Genomic DNA, 18,848 nt, shown 5'->3' on the forward strand with positions numbered 1-18,848 from the left:
GAGGCAATTAGCCATGCATTCCATTTCCTCCTCCTATTTCTAACTCTCCTTCTTCCTCTGTTGTTCCAGGTGAGTTGAGACCAATTGTTGTACCTCGGATAGCTGCTTGCAAGCTTTTCTTTCTTTCTTTCTTTTTAATTGTACTTCAGGTGAAAATTTACAGAGCAAATTAGTTTCTCAATAAACAGTTAATATGCAAATTGTTTCGTGACATTGGTAGCTAAACACTCTCCCCTTCTCCACCCCAGGTTCCCTGTTTCCATTTGTTCAGTTTTCCTGTCTGTTATTGCCCTCTTGTCCTTGCTTTTGGGCTGGTGTGACCATTTACTCTTGTATACATGATTAAATTATGAAGCACAGTTCTCACATGTGTTATTGTTTGCCCGATAGACCTGTCTAATTTTTCGCTGAAGGGTGATCCTTAGGAGTGACTTCTGTACTGAGTTGAAAGGGTGTCTGGAGGCCATAGTCTTGGGGTTTCTCCAGTCTCTATCACACCAGCAAGCCTGGCCCTTTTTTGTGAATTTAAATTTTGTTCTATGTTTTGTCCTGTTCTGGCCAATACCCTCTGCTGTGATACCTGTCAGAGCAGTCGGTGGTGGTAGCCGGGCACCTTCTAGTTGTTCTGGGCTCAGTCTGGTGGAGATTGCGGTAGTTGTGGTCATTAGTCCTTTGGACTAATCTTTCCCTTGTGGCTTTGGTTTTCTTCATTCTCCCTTGATTCAGCTAGGATGGGACCAGTAGATGTATCTTAGATGGCCGTTTGAAGGCTTTTAAGACCCCGGAGGCTACTCACCACAAGCAGATGTAGAACATTTTCTTTATAAACTATGTTATGCCAATCGAGTTAGATGTCCTCTGAGACCATGGTTCCCAGCCCTCAGCCTAGTAACTTGGTCCCTAAGGGAGTTTGGATGTGTCTGTGAAGCTTCTATGATGCTTGCAAGCTTTTAAGACCCCAGGCACTATGCAATGAGCTAGGAAGAGGAACAGAAGCAGTAAAAAAGATATTAGGCCAATTAACTGGGATGTCCCATGAAACCATGACCCTAAACCTCCAAATCAAGAAACCAGACCCCATGAGGTGTTTGGTTGTACAAAAGCAGCCTCAGCAGCTGCTCTCTCTCTTTTTAATAAAAATATGTATCATACATTTGCCAATTCAACTTTTTACAGGTATACAACTTATTAACATCAATTACATTAATCAGCTGTGCAACCATTACCCTTAATGTGAATTTTTCATCACCATAAATAGAAGCTCAGTGCTCCTTAAAAAATAACTCCGCCTCTCCCCCTCCTCCTGCTCTGGTAACCACCAGTAAACTTTGGTCTCTATGTATTTGCCTGTTCTTGTCTTTTTATATAAATGAGGCCATACAATAATTGTTCTTTTATGACTGATTTTTTTCACTCCACATAATGTCTTCAAGTTCCATCCATGTGGTAACGTGTATCAGGACTTCATTTCTCTTTCTGGATGAGTAGTATTCCATTGTATATATGTACCATATTTTGTTTACCCATTCATTCATTGATGGACGTTTAGGTTGTTTCCACCTTTTGCTAGTGCTGTAATGAACATTGGTGTATATATGTCTGTTCGCATAACTGCTTTCAAGGCCCTTGGGTTTATGCCTATCAGTGGGATTGCTGGGTCACATAAAAAAAGCCATTGCTGTTGAATCAATTCCGACTCATAGTGACCCTATAGGATGGAGTAGAACTGCCCCAGAGGGTTTCCAAAGAGCAGCTGGTGGATTTGAACTGTTGACTTTTTGGTTAGCAGCCATAGCCCTTAAGCACTGCACCACCAGGGCTCCAGTGGTAGCTCCATTTTTGGTTTTTTGAGGAACCACCACTCTGTTTTTCACAATGGCTGTACCATTTTGCATTACCATCAGCAATGGATAAAGGTTTCAATTTCCCCGCATCCTCGCCAACATTTGTTATTTTCTGTTTTTTATTTTATTTTTTTTAATCTTAGCCATCCTAGTGGGAGTGAAAATGTATCTCATTTTGGTTTTGGTTTGCATCTGTCTGTGGCTAACAATGTTAAGCATCTTTCCATGTGTTTGTTGGCCATTTGACTATCCTCTTTGGTGAAGTGTCTGTTCATTTCCTTTGCCCATGTTTTGGTTGCCTTATGTCTTTTTGTTGTTAACTTGTAGAAGTTCTGTATATATTTTAGAAATTAGACCTTATTGGGTCTATTGTTCCTGAAGATTTTTTCCCAGTCTGTAGGTTGTCTTTTTACTCTTTTGATAAAGTCTTTTAATGAACGTAAGTATTTAATTTTTATGAGGTCCCAATTATCTATTTTAACTTTTATAAGGTCCTAATTATCTATTCTGCTTGTGAATTTGTTGATGTGCTTGATAATCCATCATTGAAAAAATTAGTTTCATAGCTTCACCACTTTTTTTTTTTTTCCAGGAACTTTATGGTTTTAGATTTGATGTTTAGGTCCTTGATCCATTTTAAATTAGTTTTTATGTATGGTGTGAGATATGGATCTCACTTCATTATTCTGCTTGTGGAAATTCAATTTTTCCAGCACTATTTGTTGAACAGACTGTTTCCTCTCCTTTGAATGGACTTAGCACCCTTGTTGAAAATTAGTTGACCATACCAAAAAAAAAAAAAACAAACCAAACTGGTTACGTTCGAGTCGATTCTAACTCATAGTGACCCGATAAATGTATGGATTTATTTCTGGACTTTCAATTCTATTCCGTAGGTCTATGTGTCTGTCATTAAGCCACTATCAGGCTGTTTTGATCACTGTAGCTGTGTAATATGTTCTGAAGTCGAGAACTATGACACCTCCTACTTTGTTGTTCTTCAAAATTGCTTTGATATTCAGGGCCTCTTGCCTTTCCATGTAAAGTCGATGAGTAGTTTTTCCATTTCTGTAAAAATTGCTGTTGGAATTTTGATTGAGATTATATTGTGTCTTTTGTTTGCTTTTTTTAAAAAAATATAAGTATTTACTGTAATGGTAAGGAGCCCTGGTGGCACAACGGTTAAGCTCTCTTTTGCTAATTGCTAACCGAAAGGTCGGCGGTTCAAACCCACCGGCCACTCCACGGGAGAAAGACCTGGTGATCTACTCCAATAAAGATTACAGCATAGGAAACCCTATGGGGCAGTTCTACTCTGTCCTATAGGGTTGCTATGTGTCAGAATTGACCTGATGGCGCATAACAATAGCAACAACAGCTGTAATTGTTTAAAATGAATCTTCTTCCCTTTCATGGTTATTCCTATCAGTTCTCCATAATTCTCTTGGTGTTTGTGCTCAGTGTAAAAGGGAGTTGGCTTTTGGAAGCATCTCAAACCTTTGACCTGCAATTTACAACATTTACTTACTGACATAACCGAGAACAAACAAAAGAACATTTTTTAATATCCCCAGAGACTTTTCCCATTAACACCTAATTTTAGATTTTTTCAGTTCCTGCTTTTCACAGTCCTTGGGTGTTGCCAGTTCACACAAAGATTTCAAGTTGCACAAGAAAGCAATGAGAGCATATGGGACCAAAGTTCTGTTTTTCATATTCTCCATTTTAACCTTTATCTTTAAAATTTAATCAGTATAAAAGGAAATACACAATTTTTGTCTCCATTGTACAATGGGAGTGATATCCTCTTCCATTTCCCCAATGTTCCAGATGGCTGCCCAAACTGCAAATTTTAAATCAAGTTGACTCCTAAGAGCAGCTTGGCAAGTATTTTTACCAAGTGGAGGACAAAGGTTTCTAAGATGGAGCCAAAGGGCCAAATGCTACCCCAAGACTATTCATGCATCACAAATTAGGAGTTAAATAGTTTGTGTCAAAGAGCTCTTTGGCACTTCACCTGAGATATAACCCAGAGGGAAAAATTATGTGAGAAAGTATTTAAGTTGCATGAAACATTATGTAGCTGTTAAAGACTGGGATTTGTGCTTCCGAATATCTTCTAACCAGTTAACAAGATATAAAATGAGAAAGAGAAATAGAATTATTAAAGCCCACCTCTTCTCTCCGAGCTGTTTCTCCTGCTCCCTGAAAACAAAAGGAAAACATAACTTGTAAAAATCTTAAAGTGTTTATACATGTTTTGTTTGCTTAAAAAAAAAAATGACTATCAATTGCTCCATCCTGATTATGTATGAAATGGAAGTGGCTAAATACATTTTACTGCCTATCATGTTCACACTTCACAGTTCTGCAATTAATGACATTAAAACAAAACAAAAACACCTCTTATTCTTAAAACTTAGGTGGAAAATATTCCAAATCTAAGGGAAGTTTTACCTTTCAATGATTCTACTGTTTATGAATAATTGAGTCTCATTTTCTGCAAATTTATATTCTTAGTTTAATAAGAATCTTAAGACAGAAATAATTATGGTTTTCCCTAATAATCTGAGGTATTTTCTGTTTATCCAAATATTTTTGTCACTGGCTGTACTCTCTTTTCAGATAGTTTCAGCAATTAGATCACTGCTACATTTAAGAAACTGTGTCGCTTTTCTCCCAGAATATAAAATACATGGACCATATTTTAAATAGTGATGTTTCTTGTTTGTTGAGTTCTACTTGTGTGTAAGGATCTCTGATATGAATTTTGCACACATTATCTCCAACTTAGAGTTTTTTCATGTTTAAAAGGAAATAATAATGGTACCTCTTTAGGTTGTTGTGTGGAATAAGTGATTGGTAAATAAAAGCACTTAGAACAGTACTGGCCATATAGTAATATCTATATGTGTTAAATATTACTTAAAATAGTATTCAATATAATACATTACCTAATGATGTAGTTGATTTTTAACATTTGAAAGTTGATAAATTGAAGCTTAGGAATTTAAGTAACTTTCTCAAATTTCACAAAGGTGGTAAGTACGTTAACTAAAACTATTGCCATCGAGCCGATTCTGACTCATGGTGACCCCATGTGTTAGAGTAGAACTGCTCCATGGGGTTTTCTTGGCTGTAATCTTTATGGAAGTAGACACCTGGGCCTTTCTTCCATGGTGCCACTCAGTGGGTTCAACCCACCAACCTTTAGGTTAGTAGATGAGCACAAACTGTGCCATCCTGTTGTCCCAGGATACCACTCTGCCCAGACCGGACTGTCTTGCCAGGATATACAGCATAAATGTGAGGGAGGCACTGCACCTTGACACATGTGCTCAGTTATGTAGATGCTTATCATGCTTACAGGAGAAGCACTTACCTGAACTGTGCTCTAAAATCTTTCATTCCGTTCTGTATTCACTGGTTGTTACTCCTGTCATGCTTAGTTGAGGATCAAAGAAAAAAAGGAAGCCCCTCAACGAGATGATTGACACAGTGTCTGCATCACCGGGCTCAAACATAGCAATAATGATTGTGAGGATGGTGCAAGACCGGACAACGTTTCATTCTGCTGCACACTGGGTTGCTATGAGTCCGAAGCAACTTGATGGCACTTAACCACAACAACAACACTTCTATTTTAAAGTTCTATTTCTGTTTTTGCTTTGTTGCTTTCTGGCTTTACCTCCTATTTCATTTTTCTTTTCCAAGTTAAAAGAAGAAAGGTTACTTTGGTTTAAAATAAATTCATCCAATTTATCACTGTGCAAACCAGAAAGTTTTTCTTCTACAGCTTCCCTGTGGTCAGTAGGCATGGCACAATTAGTCCAAAAGACTTTCTTAATTAGTTTGCAATTTTTAAGGATGATTAGGAGAGGCTTCATGGGAGAAAGACCTGGTGATCTGCTCCAGTAAAAATTACAGCCTAGAAAACCCTACAGGACAGTTCTGTCGTATGGGTCACTATGAGTCAAAAATCGACTCGATGGCACCTAAAACTACAATAACAACAAGGAATACACCAAGTGACCCTTAAAAGTTTAAGCTAGACTTGTATACTAGTGTTCATTGCAGCACTGTTCACAATAGACAGAAAGTGAACACAACCCAAATGTCCAACAGATGAAATGGATAAACAAAATGTGATATATTTATACAGTAGAATATTACTCAGCCATAAAGAGAAATGAAGTCTTGATACATACTACAGTGTGAATGAATCTTGAAAACATTATGTTGAGTGAATTAAGTCAGTCACAAAATGACAAATATATAATCCTACTTATATGAAATAATGTATAGAGACCAAAGTTTATTAGTGGTTATCACTGGTGGGGGATGGGGAGAAGGGGGAGTTTTTGATTAGAGGTAACTGTTTCTGTTAATGGTGGTGGAATAACTTGGAAACGGATAGTGGTAATAGTTGCACAGCATGGTGAATGTGACCAATGTCACTGAATTGTACATGTAAGAAATTGTGAATTGGAAAATGTTTTGTTATACATATATTTACCACAATAAAACAATTTTTAAAAGTTTAAGCTGACTTGCTTAAGCTACTGTGTGAATTTAGTTTGAAGATGTGAAACACAAAACCATTTTTGGTGAATATGGAGCTTAGAACCAAGAAACATATGACTGTTGTGAGGAGGAAGGCTCATCCTTCCACAAAACGGTAACAGAAAAGTATTTCATTTCAATTCTTGATGCTTCACATGAACTTTGAAAAAGTAAAATCAGACAGAAAGGAGCAATTTTTTTTTTAAGGTAAAAATCCACAAATCATGGAGAAATTTTTGGGAAAACCTCCTTTGAGTATTAATTTTCATCTTTCGTAGTATAGATATGTCTGCTTATCTAGTTAGGAGTTCATTCTGAGTCTTTAATTAGCAACTTGTAAACATGTCATTACTGGGAGAAACATCTAGAGGAAAAGTCACCCTGCTACTTCCTGCCTTTCAATCAGGAATATAGGCAGACCTTCCGTTACTATTCCTGTTTTCTCAGCCTTAGCCTTTATCCTACTGACCCAGAGATAACTTTTCCTAGTAATATGTTTCTCTAACAAGAATAAATCAAAAACAATTTTCTTATGCGAAGACTAAGTTTCTGTGGAAATGGGGGCTACCTAGATTGGCACTTCTCAAGATACTACTCTAAAATTATTACTTTCAATAGTTTCATGCTTTAAATATTGTAAGTAATCTATCAGGACATACTTTTATAATGTTTAACATATCCATAAGTTAATACATCTACATAATATAGTAAAGTTTCTGCTTTTCTACCCTGAGCCACAAATCCTTGAATGAATTAATCAGGTCAGCTTGACTTGGCATGGATAGCTTGAGAATATTTTAAAGAGCCGGAATTATTTACTTAGGGTGACTGAACACTTAGTATAAAATAAGAATGTTATAGAATTAATTTAGGAATAATTTTTATGTATACTAAAAAACTATAGAGTTCAAACTCAACTTTCAGGTTCTTATTTTTCAGTTATTCTATTTATGAGACTCAAAATATTCTTATATACTTAGTAATTTATCTAAATATTTTTTCTATGCATTCCTATCTCTTCTGTCCAGCCAATTCCCACATCCCTAACAAATATTTTTTATATTTTGCTCCATTTACCAGATTTTATGACCTTCAATTCTCCTCTCATGACTCAGAATCCTATGACTTGCGTATGTTTGAGCATGTGATATGTGTGGCTAGGGAGACTGGGATAAATGAGTGTTGATTCCGCCTGGCTGAAATCTCAGATTCAAGTCTCAATGGATACTTTTTGATTGTAAAAAATAATATGGTAGGGAATGATGCTAACTTCCAAAATTTCTCCAGTTCTCCAGAAAATTGTCAATTTATGAGAGATTTTTATTTTCTTTTTCAAATTTTCCACTAGTTTTTTATGTTGGAAATTATTTGTTAATGATGTTTTATTTTTAGTTTTGTTGTCTATTTCTGGTTTACTTTTCTTTATTAATTTTTTATGAAGCCAGTTCCATTCACAGATAGCATGTTCTAGATAGATACCTCTCTGTTAAATATGCAACATACGTTATTAAGATTTATTATCTAAGGGCCTTTTTGAGTTGTTGATATTGGATGCATAGATGAGTGAGGTATGCACTCGGCCCATATAGAGTTTACAATCTAGTAAGCAGAAATCATTACATGTACACTGATAGCTACTAATAAAAAATTAAGGGGGAGTCTAGTAGCCCCAGTGGTGTAAAGATTAAGTGCTCAGCTGCTAACCAAAAGATTCAAATCCACCCAGGGGCTCTGCGGGCAAAAGACTTGGCGATTTGCTCCCATAAAGAATACAGCCTAGAAAACCCTATGGGAAGTTCTGCTGTGTCACATGGGGTTGTTACGAGTTGAAATCAACTCCATGAAACCTACCAACAAGAACAACAGCAGGGACTCCTATGTATCTGACATGGAACTCATATTCAGGATATTCAAAGAATGCATATAAAACAAAAACAACAACAAAATTAAGGGATGGTATGAGAGAGCCACACCCTACCTTCTATGTGAAAAATAAAATAAGGAGAAATAAATTATTTCCAACCTGAGGAGTTGCTTTGACCTTTGAGGAACAAATTGTATTTTTTTTTTATTGTCAAATTTTTAGCATTTTATTATTAAAATTCAGAAAATCAGAAAAAACAATACAAGGAATATACATACTCACCTCTTATATTCAATTATTATTAACATTTTGTCATATTTGCTTCAAAGAGGTTAGATTTTAATGTTGGAAAATTTAGAGTGACATTCCAGTAAAAAGAAACTTTATAAGCAAAGGCACTGGTATGAGGACATTCAGGTGTTGTTTAGGAACAAGAAATTTAGGAGAACAGTGGATAAAAGGGAACCAAGATTATTATATAGCTAGTATCTGGATCACATGAACACCAACCTCAGGAATGTGTGTATATAAAGGGATGATGGGCACAGAAGGAATCTATAACTTATTTTGTGTAAAACACTATGCTACATGCTATTGGATATAAAATATTCCGAACTTTTTCTGTAGATAATAGAGATCTTTATCATCAGAGTTGCTCTTTGAAGAGAATTTCTTGCAGGTTGGGTAGAATGGCTTTTGGGTAAGAAAGAATTAGAGCATGGAGACCAGTTTAGGGGGCTAAAATAGTAGCTACATGACTGCTAGTGAAATAAAGCTATGCAAAAGGCATGCAGAACAAGAAAGTGTGAGTACTTTTTATGTTAACTTTCAACAATGTGGCAATGGACTTGGTATGGATCGCGAGGGGAAAGGAAGAGACAATACGAAGAAGAGTATAAAGCTAATATTTACTAAATACCGTGTGCCAAGAACTATGTTACTTACATTATTTTGTGTAATCTAAGTCAAATTCCATTATTTTTCTATTTTAAAAATAAGGAAACTAAGGCAGAAAGGGGTTAGAAAACTTACCAATAAAAAGAACTTACAAGTCAGTCTTGTTTGATTCCATATTCTCTCCTTTTTCTACATTACTTTCCTGAAATGCAGATTTTGAGTCTTAGTGAAGGAAAAAATTATGATGCTATTAATAAGGACAAGAGGAAAAGTGGCCATGGAGAATGATGATGAGTTTGGACATTGTATCAGAAACTCTGGTTGTCCTTCAGTATCCATTCTTCTCTTTCTCCATAGTAAATTATCTTCCAGTTTTTAACTATCTGGAAAAAAAAATTGTTTTCTAGCTTCTTTTGCAGATGGTGTGGACATGTTAAAATTTCAGACAATGCGGAAATAGATAAAATTTTAAGTGCAGTTTCCAGGGAGTGTCCTTAAACAAAAAAGGCATTCTCTTTTCCACACCTCCTCCCTGATTGGTGGAAGGCAGAGCTCATGGCCAAAGCTTCAGCAACAATACTGGCTCATGAAAGCCATATCAGAGACCAATCCCATAGAAGTAGTTTGGATTCCTGCCACTGTGAAGTGAGAGAGAATAAACTTGTTCAAGTCACAATTATATTGTAAGTTCTGCCACATGAAACATAATCTCATCCTAGCTGATGTAAACATACTGATTTTGATTTCTCATATGTTGCTTCCTCAAATAGTCTTTCTTCCTATTGTCCAATTGTATCATTATGCAGCATTTGAAATTAGAATTATTTATATCTCCATTTCTTTTATTGATTGGGAGTCGATTTGACTTCCAGACAAGTCTTCATTCTGGGAAACTCTCAGCAAGTTTCTTAGGTCTTACCCTTTACCTCTTCCAGGTTTTCTCTTATTCTGGAGCCTACTCAAAACTGGCAGTCTTCCTGAGTCACTTCATAGGTTAGTTGGAGAAGTATTCTCAAGTGTAGTATACTGCTTCCAAAATCTAAATATGCTCACCAACTCTTGTGTCTCTTTTTTTAGAGGTAACTGGTACAAGATGCAATAACTTGTTCTTTACCTTAAATAGGATGACCTGAAAATCAGCACAGTGTTCAATTCCTAAAACCTCCTCTAATGTAACCAACCCCTAAATCTTTGAAGATTTTTCTTTAAATGTCTAATTCAAATGTGTATAATAAGCCATCCAAAGTACTTGCACTTCATGCTCACCAGGTCCAATTAGCATAATGTAATATTCCTTATAAATACTAAACAGAGTGACATTCTCTAGAATATGAAGATATCAAGCTTCCTGTGTACTATATTTGACAGTGACAGAGAAGCAATTTAATTTAATATAGTCTTGGACTATGACTGTGAATGCTTACTTCTGTCTTTTCCACATAAAGGCAGACTGATTTTGATTCTCTTTATGGATGGGAATTGAAAAAAGCATATTCACCAGATCAAAAGATACATATTAAGTGTCAAGTGTTGTAAGTAGCCCTGGTGGTGTAGTGGTTAAGCGCCCAGCTGCTAATCAAAAGGTCTGCAGTTCAAACCCACCAGGCACTTCGTGGGAGAAAGATATGGCAGTCTGCTTCCATAAAGCTTTACAGCCTTGGAAACCTTATGGGATGTTTCTACTCTGTCCTACAGGTTTGCTAGGAGTCGGAAATGACTTGACAGTAGAGGGTTTTTGGCTTTTTTGGTCAAGTGTTGTGTTGATGTCTTCAAATAAAATAGCACATCCAACATAGCCACTGAAATTGGGGCTACTGGTTATGTCTGTTGTAGTCCATCATCAACCATAAAGGTTTTGCTGAAGCTATGCAAATGAACTGAATATCATGGAAACCATTATATTTGTACCTTAAATCTTGGAGCATTAACCTCTGTAACTCTAGCAGTGATGTGCTTTTGTTTCTGAAATTACGGTAATGGGAAGTGTCAGGGTTTTCACTTAGTTCTTTTTATAGTACCATAATGGCTGTTACTCCACAGATCAGGGAACAAACGTAAGTGTTTCGCCGTTTGCAAAGTGTCATCCCAATTAGGCACTTGGGGATTAAGGAAATGACCACAAAATGGATTTCTGGATTTGGGACCTGAATTCTGTCTATTGTCAGGCCCCCATTAGCTCGCACTGTAACTGGGAAGACATGTTTGCTTTTTTTGTCCGTTGATATCAATGTCAAGTTAGATCTTAGGGCACTGAAAAGGTCTGAGTATTCTCCTTTCCCATGTGTACAGTTGTTCTCGTAAATACTTTCAAGTCCTTTAGGGGAAAGTGGTGGAATACTTTATTGTATGTGCTTGCTATGCTCTTGCAGAATCTTCTTCACATACAACCATTTTTGTGACACCTGTCACTAAGTCCAACCCCCACGCTCATGGGGAGGGGAATTAAGTTCCAAGTCTTGAAGTGAGGAATATTAAAGAATTTATGGACAAACCATCACAATGTCTGATGGTACAGACATTGCATTCTTTAATGTGTATTCTATTTATTCTCTTTGTTGCATTATTTCTCTTAGAATTGATGGGAACAACAAAAACAAAATGAATTCCTCAACTCAATTATCCTTATCCTTTTTTGGCTTGATATTACATTTTTTTTTAATGTTTAAGATAGATTATTTCCAGCTGAATCACCAGGTTATTTCAGATGGAAAAAATCTATCCTAAACAAAAATATTGTATTAATTAGGTCAGTGTTTTTTATTCTGGCTGTGGAGGATATTATATTTTATTGTTGTTTTTGTTTTGTGCCAGTATCTCTGGTCTGCATTAAACCTAGTAAACAGAGTCTCCAAGGAGTGGGCCTAGCCATCTGTATTTTTAATAAACCCAACAGCTTATATCTGCTTGTCTGATTTGAGAATTGCTGGAGTTGAATAACTTTATCTTTGTCTTAAAACATAACTTTCAGAGGTCTCTTTTTATTGTATTTTTCTGGTCCATTAATGTTCATAAAATGTACATTGAGATGATAACCTAGGACCTAATAAAATAATATCAGTTTCAATTTAATTAATTACTCATATTTTTAAGTAACTATGATCTCTCTTTCTAGGCCTTTGTGGCCTTCACACAGTAGGATCATCAATTACTGGTGCTGGTTTTATAATGGACTTCTTTCTGAATTCTATTCTTAGAATCTAAATGTATTGGGGAAAAGAGAAAAATCTTACTGAGGATTTGGATTTTACTGACTCTGTGATTTTTATGTTATGGCTGTTTAGACTCAGAAAGACGTATCTCAATTACTCCATATCATTCAGCGCTATTATTATCCTGTTTTTATTTATTTTTTTTTTAATTTTAAGTAATATTTGCAAATATTTAAAAAATAAGATAATACAGAACATCTAAAATGAAAAGGTACAATCCATTTTCCATGTCTGCCTACCCCTAGTCCTGTTTCTATGAAACAACCTCTTTGTCTTAGGCTGGGTTCTCTAGAGAAGCAAAACCAGTAAAGTGTGTAAATATATATAGAGATTCATATCAAGGAAATGGCTCACGCGGTTGTAGAGGCTGGAATGTCCCAAGCTGTGGGTCAGGATAGAGGCTTCTCCTGATTCATGGAGCTGTAGGGGCTGTCGAACCCAAGATTGACAGGTCAGAGAGCAAGGCTCTTGCTCACAGTCTGCGAAGATCAGTGAATCCCAAGATCGGCAGGCAAGACAGCAGGTAAGCTGCTAGCGCAAGTCCCAAGAACTGGAGGTCAAACAGGAGCCAGCTGCAGAATCCAGCATTAGCAAAAAGCCCACAAGCTTTGACAGAATGTCCACTTATATTCGATGCAGGCCACACGCCCAAGGAAAATCCCTTTCAACTGACTGGCTACTCACAGCAGATCCCATTATGGAGGTGATCACAATGTCATACGACTGCCAAACCACTGAGAATCATGGCCCAGCTAAGTTGACACACAACCTTAACCATTACACTCTTTTAACTATTTCTAGTTTTTTCCTCATTGTAGTTATTGCCACATTTATACATACATTTAGCATAATGTAGTGGCTAAATGTGTGGAGTATAGAACCAGATTATTGGGGTCAAACCCTGGCTTCACCACTTATTAGCTGGATGACTTTGGGTTTCACCTTCTGTGCCTCAGTTTCCTCATCTATAAAGTAGAGATGAAAGTATCAACTTTATAAATTATAATACATAAAAGTACCTTAGAATAGTGTTTGCATGTACAACATGTAGAATAAGTGTTACCAAAATCCATTGCCAGCAAGTCGATTCCAACTCGTAGCAACCCTATAGGACAGAGTAGAACTGCTCCATACAGTTTCCAAGGAGCACCTGGTGGATTCAAAATGCCAACCTTTTGGTTAGCAGCCATAGCTCTTAACCACTACACCACCAGGGTTTCCAGAATAAGTATTAGTTATTATTAATACCTCCAAATTTCTAAATACTGTAGATATACCATTGTTTTTTTGAATCAGCAACTTTAAATATTCTCTATTGATGAGATGAAGATTTAACTAACTTAAGCAAGGTTGCCTGGCTGTTCCATAGCAGCTACTTTTGTGCATATTTTAGGTCATGACTTCCTTGTTTCTATTACTTCATTCAGTACTTTTCTATCTACTTACCCTTTTCCAGAAATGTGTTGAAATGTCCTGTACACTGACGGTTTACTCCCATTCTCTTTATTATGTTTATTTACTAAGTATTTTACTATTATTTGAGTGGAGTATTGGATGTAATAAGATACATAATATGAGCTTAGTTTGTCATATTGCAATATTAACCAGAATTTGAATTTTAGAACAATATATAGATACTCTTAGTAAATCTAGAGTGACATAAAAGAAGGGCAAATGATATGCATTTTTATGTGACTAGGGAAGATAGAGAAACCCAAGCAAAATTACTTTTGAAAGTTACCTAAGTTTTCTGATGCTTACCTTTACCATCTGTAAAATGGAATGGTTGAACAAGATGGCTTCTAAATTCCTCCCAACTTTAACAGTCTATCATTATATTGTTTTTCCTTGGAAATCTCTATATTTGAGTGAATAAATCTCAAATCGAGTATCTATTTTTTCTAACACCAACTACGAGGATATAACAAATACACACTTTTCCACTAGCTACCTTGAGCTACTCAGATCTCACAAGTTAAAATGACACTGTCTTTCAGACTGCCACATTGAGCAAGACTTCAGATGCTAGCTGCAAGCTTAGGAGTCCCTGGGGCTCCTCTAATTTCTGACCTGCTGGCTACAAATTTGGGGCTTCCCTCTAAGCTTAGGGGTCCCCAGCTTCTCTTCGTATCTGACCTGCTGGCTTTGTAATTCATCAAGACAACTCAAAGAACTCATGGAAAGCACTATACTTAAGATTTACAGCTTTATTTTAAAAGGCACAAAGCAGGATCAGCATAAGGAAGATATGCATGGGACAAGTTCTGGGAGGGTTCCCAGTGCAAAGCTTTCATATCCCAAAAAGGGCACGTCACCTTCCTTTCAAAAACTGGAAAGCTAATGGAGATTCAGTGTCCAGAGCTTTTATTGGGAAAAATGTAATGCACACTCCAGCTCCTCTCCTCTGAGGTCTGGGTGTATCATGAGTAATTATGAGGTGAGTTTTTCTGGCCATGTAATCATGTGGTGATCATCATGAGGTAAGTCCGTCTGGCCTGGCCAGGCCCCCTACTCTAGAGTCGTGTCTCAGCATAACCTTTCCAGTCTGGAGTCCTTATCGAGGACACTTAAACCATTAGGAAAATGCCAAGATTTAGGAATTCTCTCAGGAACTGATAGCAGAGACAAAATTATTTGGGTAAGTTTCAATTCCAAATCCCATAATGTTCCTTTTCACCAAACTATGCTGGCCTTATCAGGTTTGATACTACACAATCTATACGTATTGCCTTTTCTCTTTTTATCCCCACAGTGTTCATGTCTACACACTAAATTTGAAAGATAATGTAGAAACATTCTTCTGTCCCTTTTTAATAATAAACTTCCTTCAGGGGGAGTAATGAAAAAGAAATAATTTATAAGTGTTTACCCTAATTGTAGATAAAGGGTTGGGCTCAAAAGTGACCATTCTTGTTACACGTATTTTGGGAATGTATGTATTATGGGTTCATGTATATGTTGTGCCATAAAGCTGGCAGAATATTACTTTTTTCAGGAAAGATTACTTGACCTCTCAAACTGAGTTAGATATGCTGTCTGTATATTTTGTAGCCAATCAAAGGCAGACATCCAGGGTTCATCATGATTTTTCCAGATTCTTTACAGTCAACATTCAATCAATTCATTAACAACTATGGTTTACCTTTTCTTCCTATCTTCATCAATACCACCCTTTGTCAAGTCACCCTATATCCCTCTAGCCTCCTGCACTAGTCTCCTAACTGGTCCCTTTACTTCTATACTTTCCCCTACATTCCCCAATTCTGAAATGGCTTCCCAACACACCTAGTATAAAATCAAACTCCTATCATGGCCTATAAGCCCTTTCTAATCTGGCCTGACCGCCTGCTACCTTATCTTCTAACAGTCTGTCTCTCTTTTCTTTACTCTATTCCCACCATACTGGCCTTCTTAGTATTCTTCTAATATGCTAAACCCTTTCCATCCTTCCGGCCTTTACACTTGTATCCTGTGCCTGGAATGGTCTTCTCCCAGATCTTTACATGACTGATGCCTTCGCACGATTCAGTTCTTTGCTCAAATGCCGTCACCTCAGAGTGGCCTTCTGAGAGAATGACTGTTGCACTTCGTCCCCTGGTATTCTGTTCCTTTTATCTTAATTTATTTTCTTCATACCATTTACTAGTTTCTGGTATCACATGATTTATTTATATTTGACACTCTCTTTTTCTTCCAAAGAATGAAGGCAGGGTAGGGTTTTTGCCTGCCTCGTTCACTGCTGTTTCCAGCATCTAGGATAGTGCCTCACACATAATAGGCACTTAATGAATATTTTTACAGCTGTCCTCCTTATCCATAATTTCACTTTCCACAGTTTCAGTTATCTGTTGTCAACCGTGGTCCACCATGCTTGTGTTCAGGTAACCCTTATCTTACTTAATAATGGCCCCAAAGCTCAAGAGTAGTGATACTGGCAATTCAGATATGCCAAAGAGAAGCCGTAAAGTGCTTCTATTTTATTATTAGTTATTGTTGCTAATCTCTTACTGTGTCTAATTTATAAATTAAATTTTATCATAGGTATGTATGTATAGGAAAAACATAGTATATACAGGGTTTGGTACTATCTGTGGTTTCAGGCATCCACTGGGAGGGTCTTGGAACGTATCCCCCAAAGATAAAGGGAGGCTACTGTACGTTAAAATCTAATTGTTTAATTGTTTTTAATCTCTAATAGTCTATAAGAAATTACAGACAGGGACCATGCCAGCCCAATCAATGTTTTCTCCTCAATGCTTACTAGAGTGCTTGGCAAAAATAACTCTGTGCTAAAGAAAAAAATCGAAGGAAGAAAAGTTTCTGAATTCAATGATAAAAATCCTATTTGGAAAACTACTTCTTATGACATTTATACTAAATATTTTATAAATTGTAATAAATCATTGACTTCTTGGCACTTCTAGGCTGACTGCACTTTGAATAATTTTAAAAATATGGTCATTTTGTTTATTCAAAATGTATTCAAATTTTATATATGACAGTCACATTGTAAGTATTTGTATGTGTGTGTTTTATTACACCTAAGCATCTTGAACCTATCAATGTCCTGCTATAAATTGTTCACACTATGTTAGAAATGAGGACACACCCTACTGTGCTATCAACTAACTTTATGAACTCGAGTACTTACTGAATGCCAGTGTATTTCATCTTCTTCATCTCTAAACCGAAAGGAATACTATCGATGATCTCCAAAATTCAATGTTCTCGTCATCCCATTGTGAAAATATTAATAATATTGGCTTTCCATAAATGAGTAGATGAGTAAATATTAATCACATAGTCACACTTTAGCATTATTTGTAGATGGGTAGCTCCTGAATAATTGTTTCAGGAACATTTTTTTGATGTGTGGGCAATACTTAAGCAGTAGAATGTCCTTCCATGAGCTATGTTCATTAGCACTTGTGTTGTCTGTATGGAAAATGCAAGCAGAGGCTCTTCAGCTTAGGCAAGGTTACTGACTCTCATAACTTTACTTGCCTGTTAGGCTGTGATGATTTATTAAGAGAGATGCATTTCTTTGGATTAAGAAAATCGTCTTAGGAAAATTCTAAAAACTAAAATTGTTTCTTTATAGTATTGTATAGTAATACTTACAGGCGTAAAAAAATCCATTGGTTCTTTAGATAAACAAATCATATATTCAGTGATGTTCAACCCTCAATTATATCCTCTTACTTATGATATGTGTAATAGATCCTTATTTCAACTAGGTTTTTACTTTCCTAAATATCACTTTTGAGCTAGCTAATTATAGTTCTTTCTCTTGGACTGCTCTAACTCCTTCAAATCTCATTTAATTTGGAAGCCAAATTGCAAAAGCAGGACTACGAATATGGTTAAAAGTGGCCATAAAGGAGTTACTTTACAAGGCATTAATTCTTTGATCATTAACATTTCAATATCTGTTTCAGTCATCTAGTGCTGCTGTAACAGAAATACCACAAGTAGATGACTTTAACAAAGAGAAATTTAGTCTCTCACAGTCTAGTAGGCTACAAGTCCAAATTCAGGGCATCAGCTCCAGGGGAAGGCTTTCTCTCTCATCTCTGGAGGAAGGTCCTTGTCATCAGTCTTCCCCTGGACTAGGAGTTTCTCAGGCACAGGGACCCCAGGTCCAAAGGACACGCTCTGCTCCTGGTGCTGCTTTCTTGATAGTATAAAGTCCCTCAATCTCTCTGCTCACTTCTCTCTTTTGTATCTCAAAAGATACAATCCAATCTTGTAGATTGAGTCCTGCCTCATTAACATAACTGCCACCAATCCCACCTCATTAACATCAGAGAGGTAGGATTTACAACATATAGAAGAATCACATCAGATGACAAAATGGTAGGCAATCACAGAATACTGGGAACCATGGCCTAGCCAAACTGATACACATATTTTTGGGGGACACAATTCAATCCATGACAATATCATCCTAATTTTTTTAGGAATAACAAAATATTGGTGACATACATTCAGTTTGAGCTTTACTAGGAGCTTATTAGTAGGCAGAAATAGATGTTATAGGCTACACATTATGATTAGAGGGATGCACTTTAAAAAAATAAAGCAAGCAAAAAATAAGAAAAAAAAATAAAAACAAAAACCCATGATGCCATAATAGATCCCTGTATATCTTGAAAGTGTTTTGGTTTTACAGAGTCATCTATTACGTTGAAACTATCTCCACATTGCATCGTGTAAGAAGCAGTATCAGAATATCAGTACAAGTGGGTATTCAGCTGTATTTTGAAAGTTTAAAAGAGAAATCAGGCATTATGCTGAAGGTCAGTATCAAGCAGATCAGGCTGAGTCAAGAGCACAGCAATAGAAAAGGCTGGAGAAATTGTGGGTCGGAATTACAGTGTACTGGATTGTATTGGGCTGTTATTCAATCTGTTGTCATGCAGCTTTTCTTCCTCTCTGCCAAGATCGTGGATAAATTCTGTTGGCTTTATC

The 18,848-nt window shown here is 36.5% G+C and overlaps 1 protein-coding gene across 4 annotated transcripts in view; it reads right to left on the minus strand.

Annotated features, from left to right (window-relative positions):
- Nucleotides 1-9,616, minus strand: part of GNAT3 (G protein subunit alpha transducin 3) — a 90,475-nt gene extending 80,859 nt beyond the window's left edge. For 2 of the 4 annotated variants that reach the window (XM_023736036.1, XM_023736032.1), the window contains exons 1-2: nt 9,321-9,616; nt 4,020-4,049 (exon numbers count right to left, since the gene is read on the minus strand). Coding sequence is in view for 1 of the 4 variants with exons in the window: in XM_023736032.1 (XP_023591800.1) it covers nt 4,020-4,049; nt 9,321-9,343 (53 nt within the window). In the remaining 3 variants the exon portion in view is untranslated. Of the gene's footprint in view, nt 1-4,019; nt 4,050-9,303 lie in introns of all 4 variants that reach the window. The other 2 variants (XM_023736035.1, XM_023736034.1) reach the window with 1 other exon arrangement.
- Between the last annotated feature and the right edge of the window lie 9,232 nt (nt 9,617-18,848).

This window comes from Trichechus manatus, unplaced genomic scaffold (assembly GCF_000243295.1).
Source record: "Trichechus manatus latirostris isolate Lorelei unplaced genomic scaffold, TriManLat1.0 scaffold00085, whole genome shotgun sequence".
In the NCBI taxonomy this organism is placed as follows: Eukaryota; Metazoa; Chordata; class Mammalia; order Sirenia; family Trichechidae; genus Trichechus; species Trichechus manatus.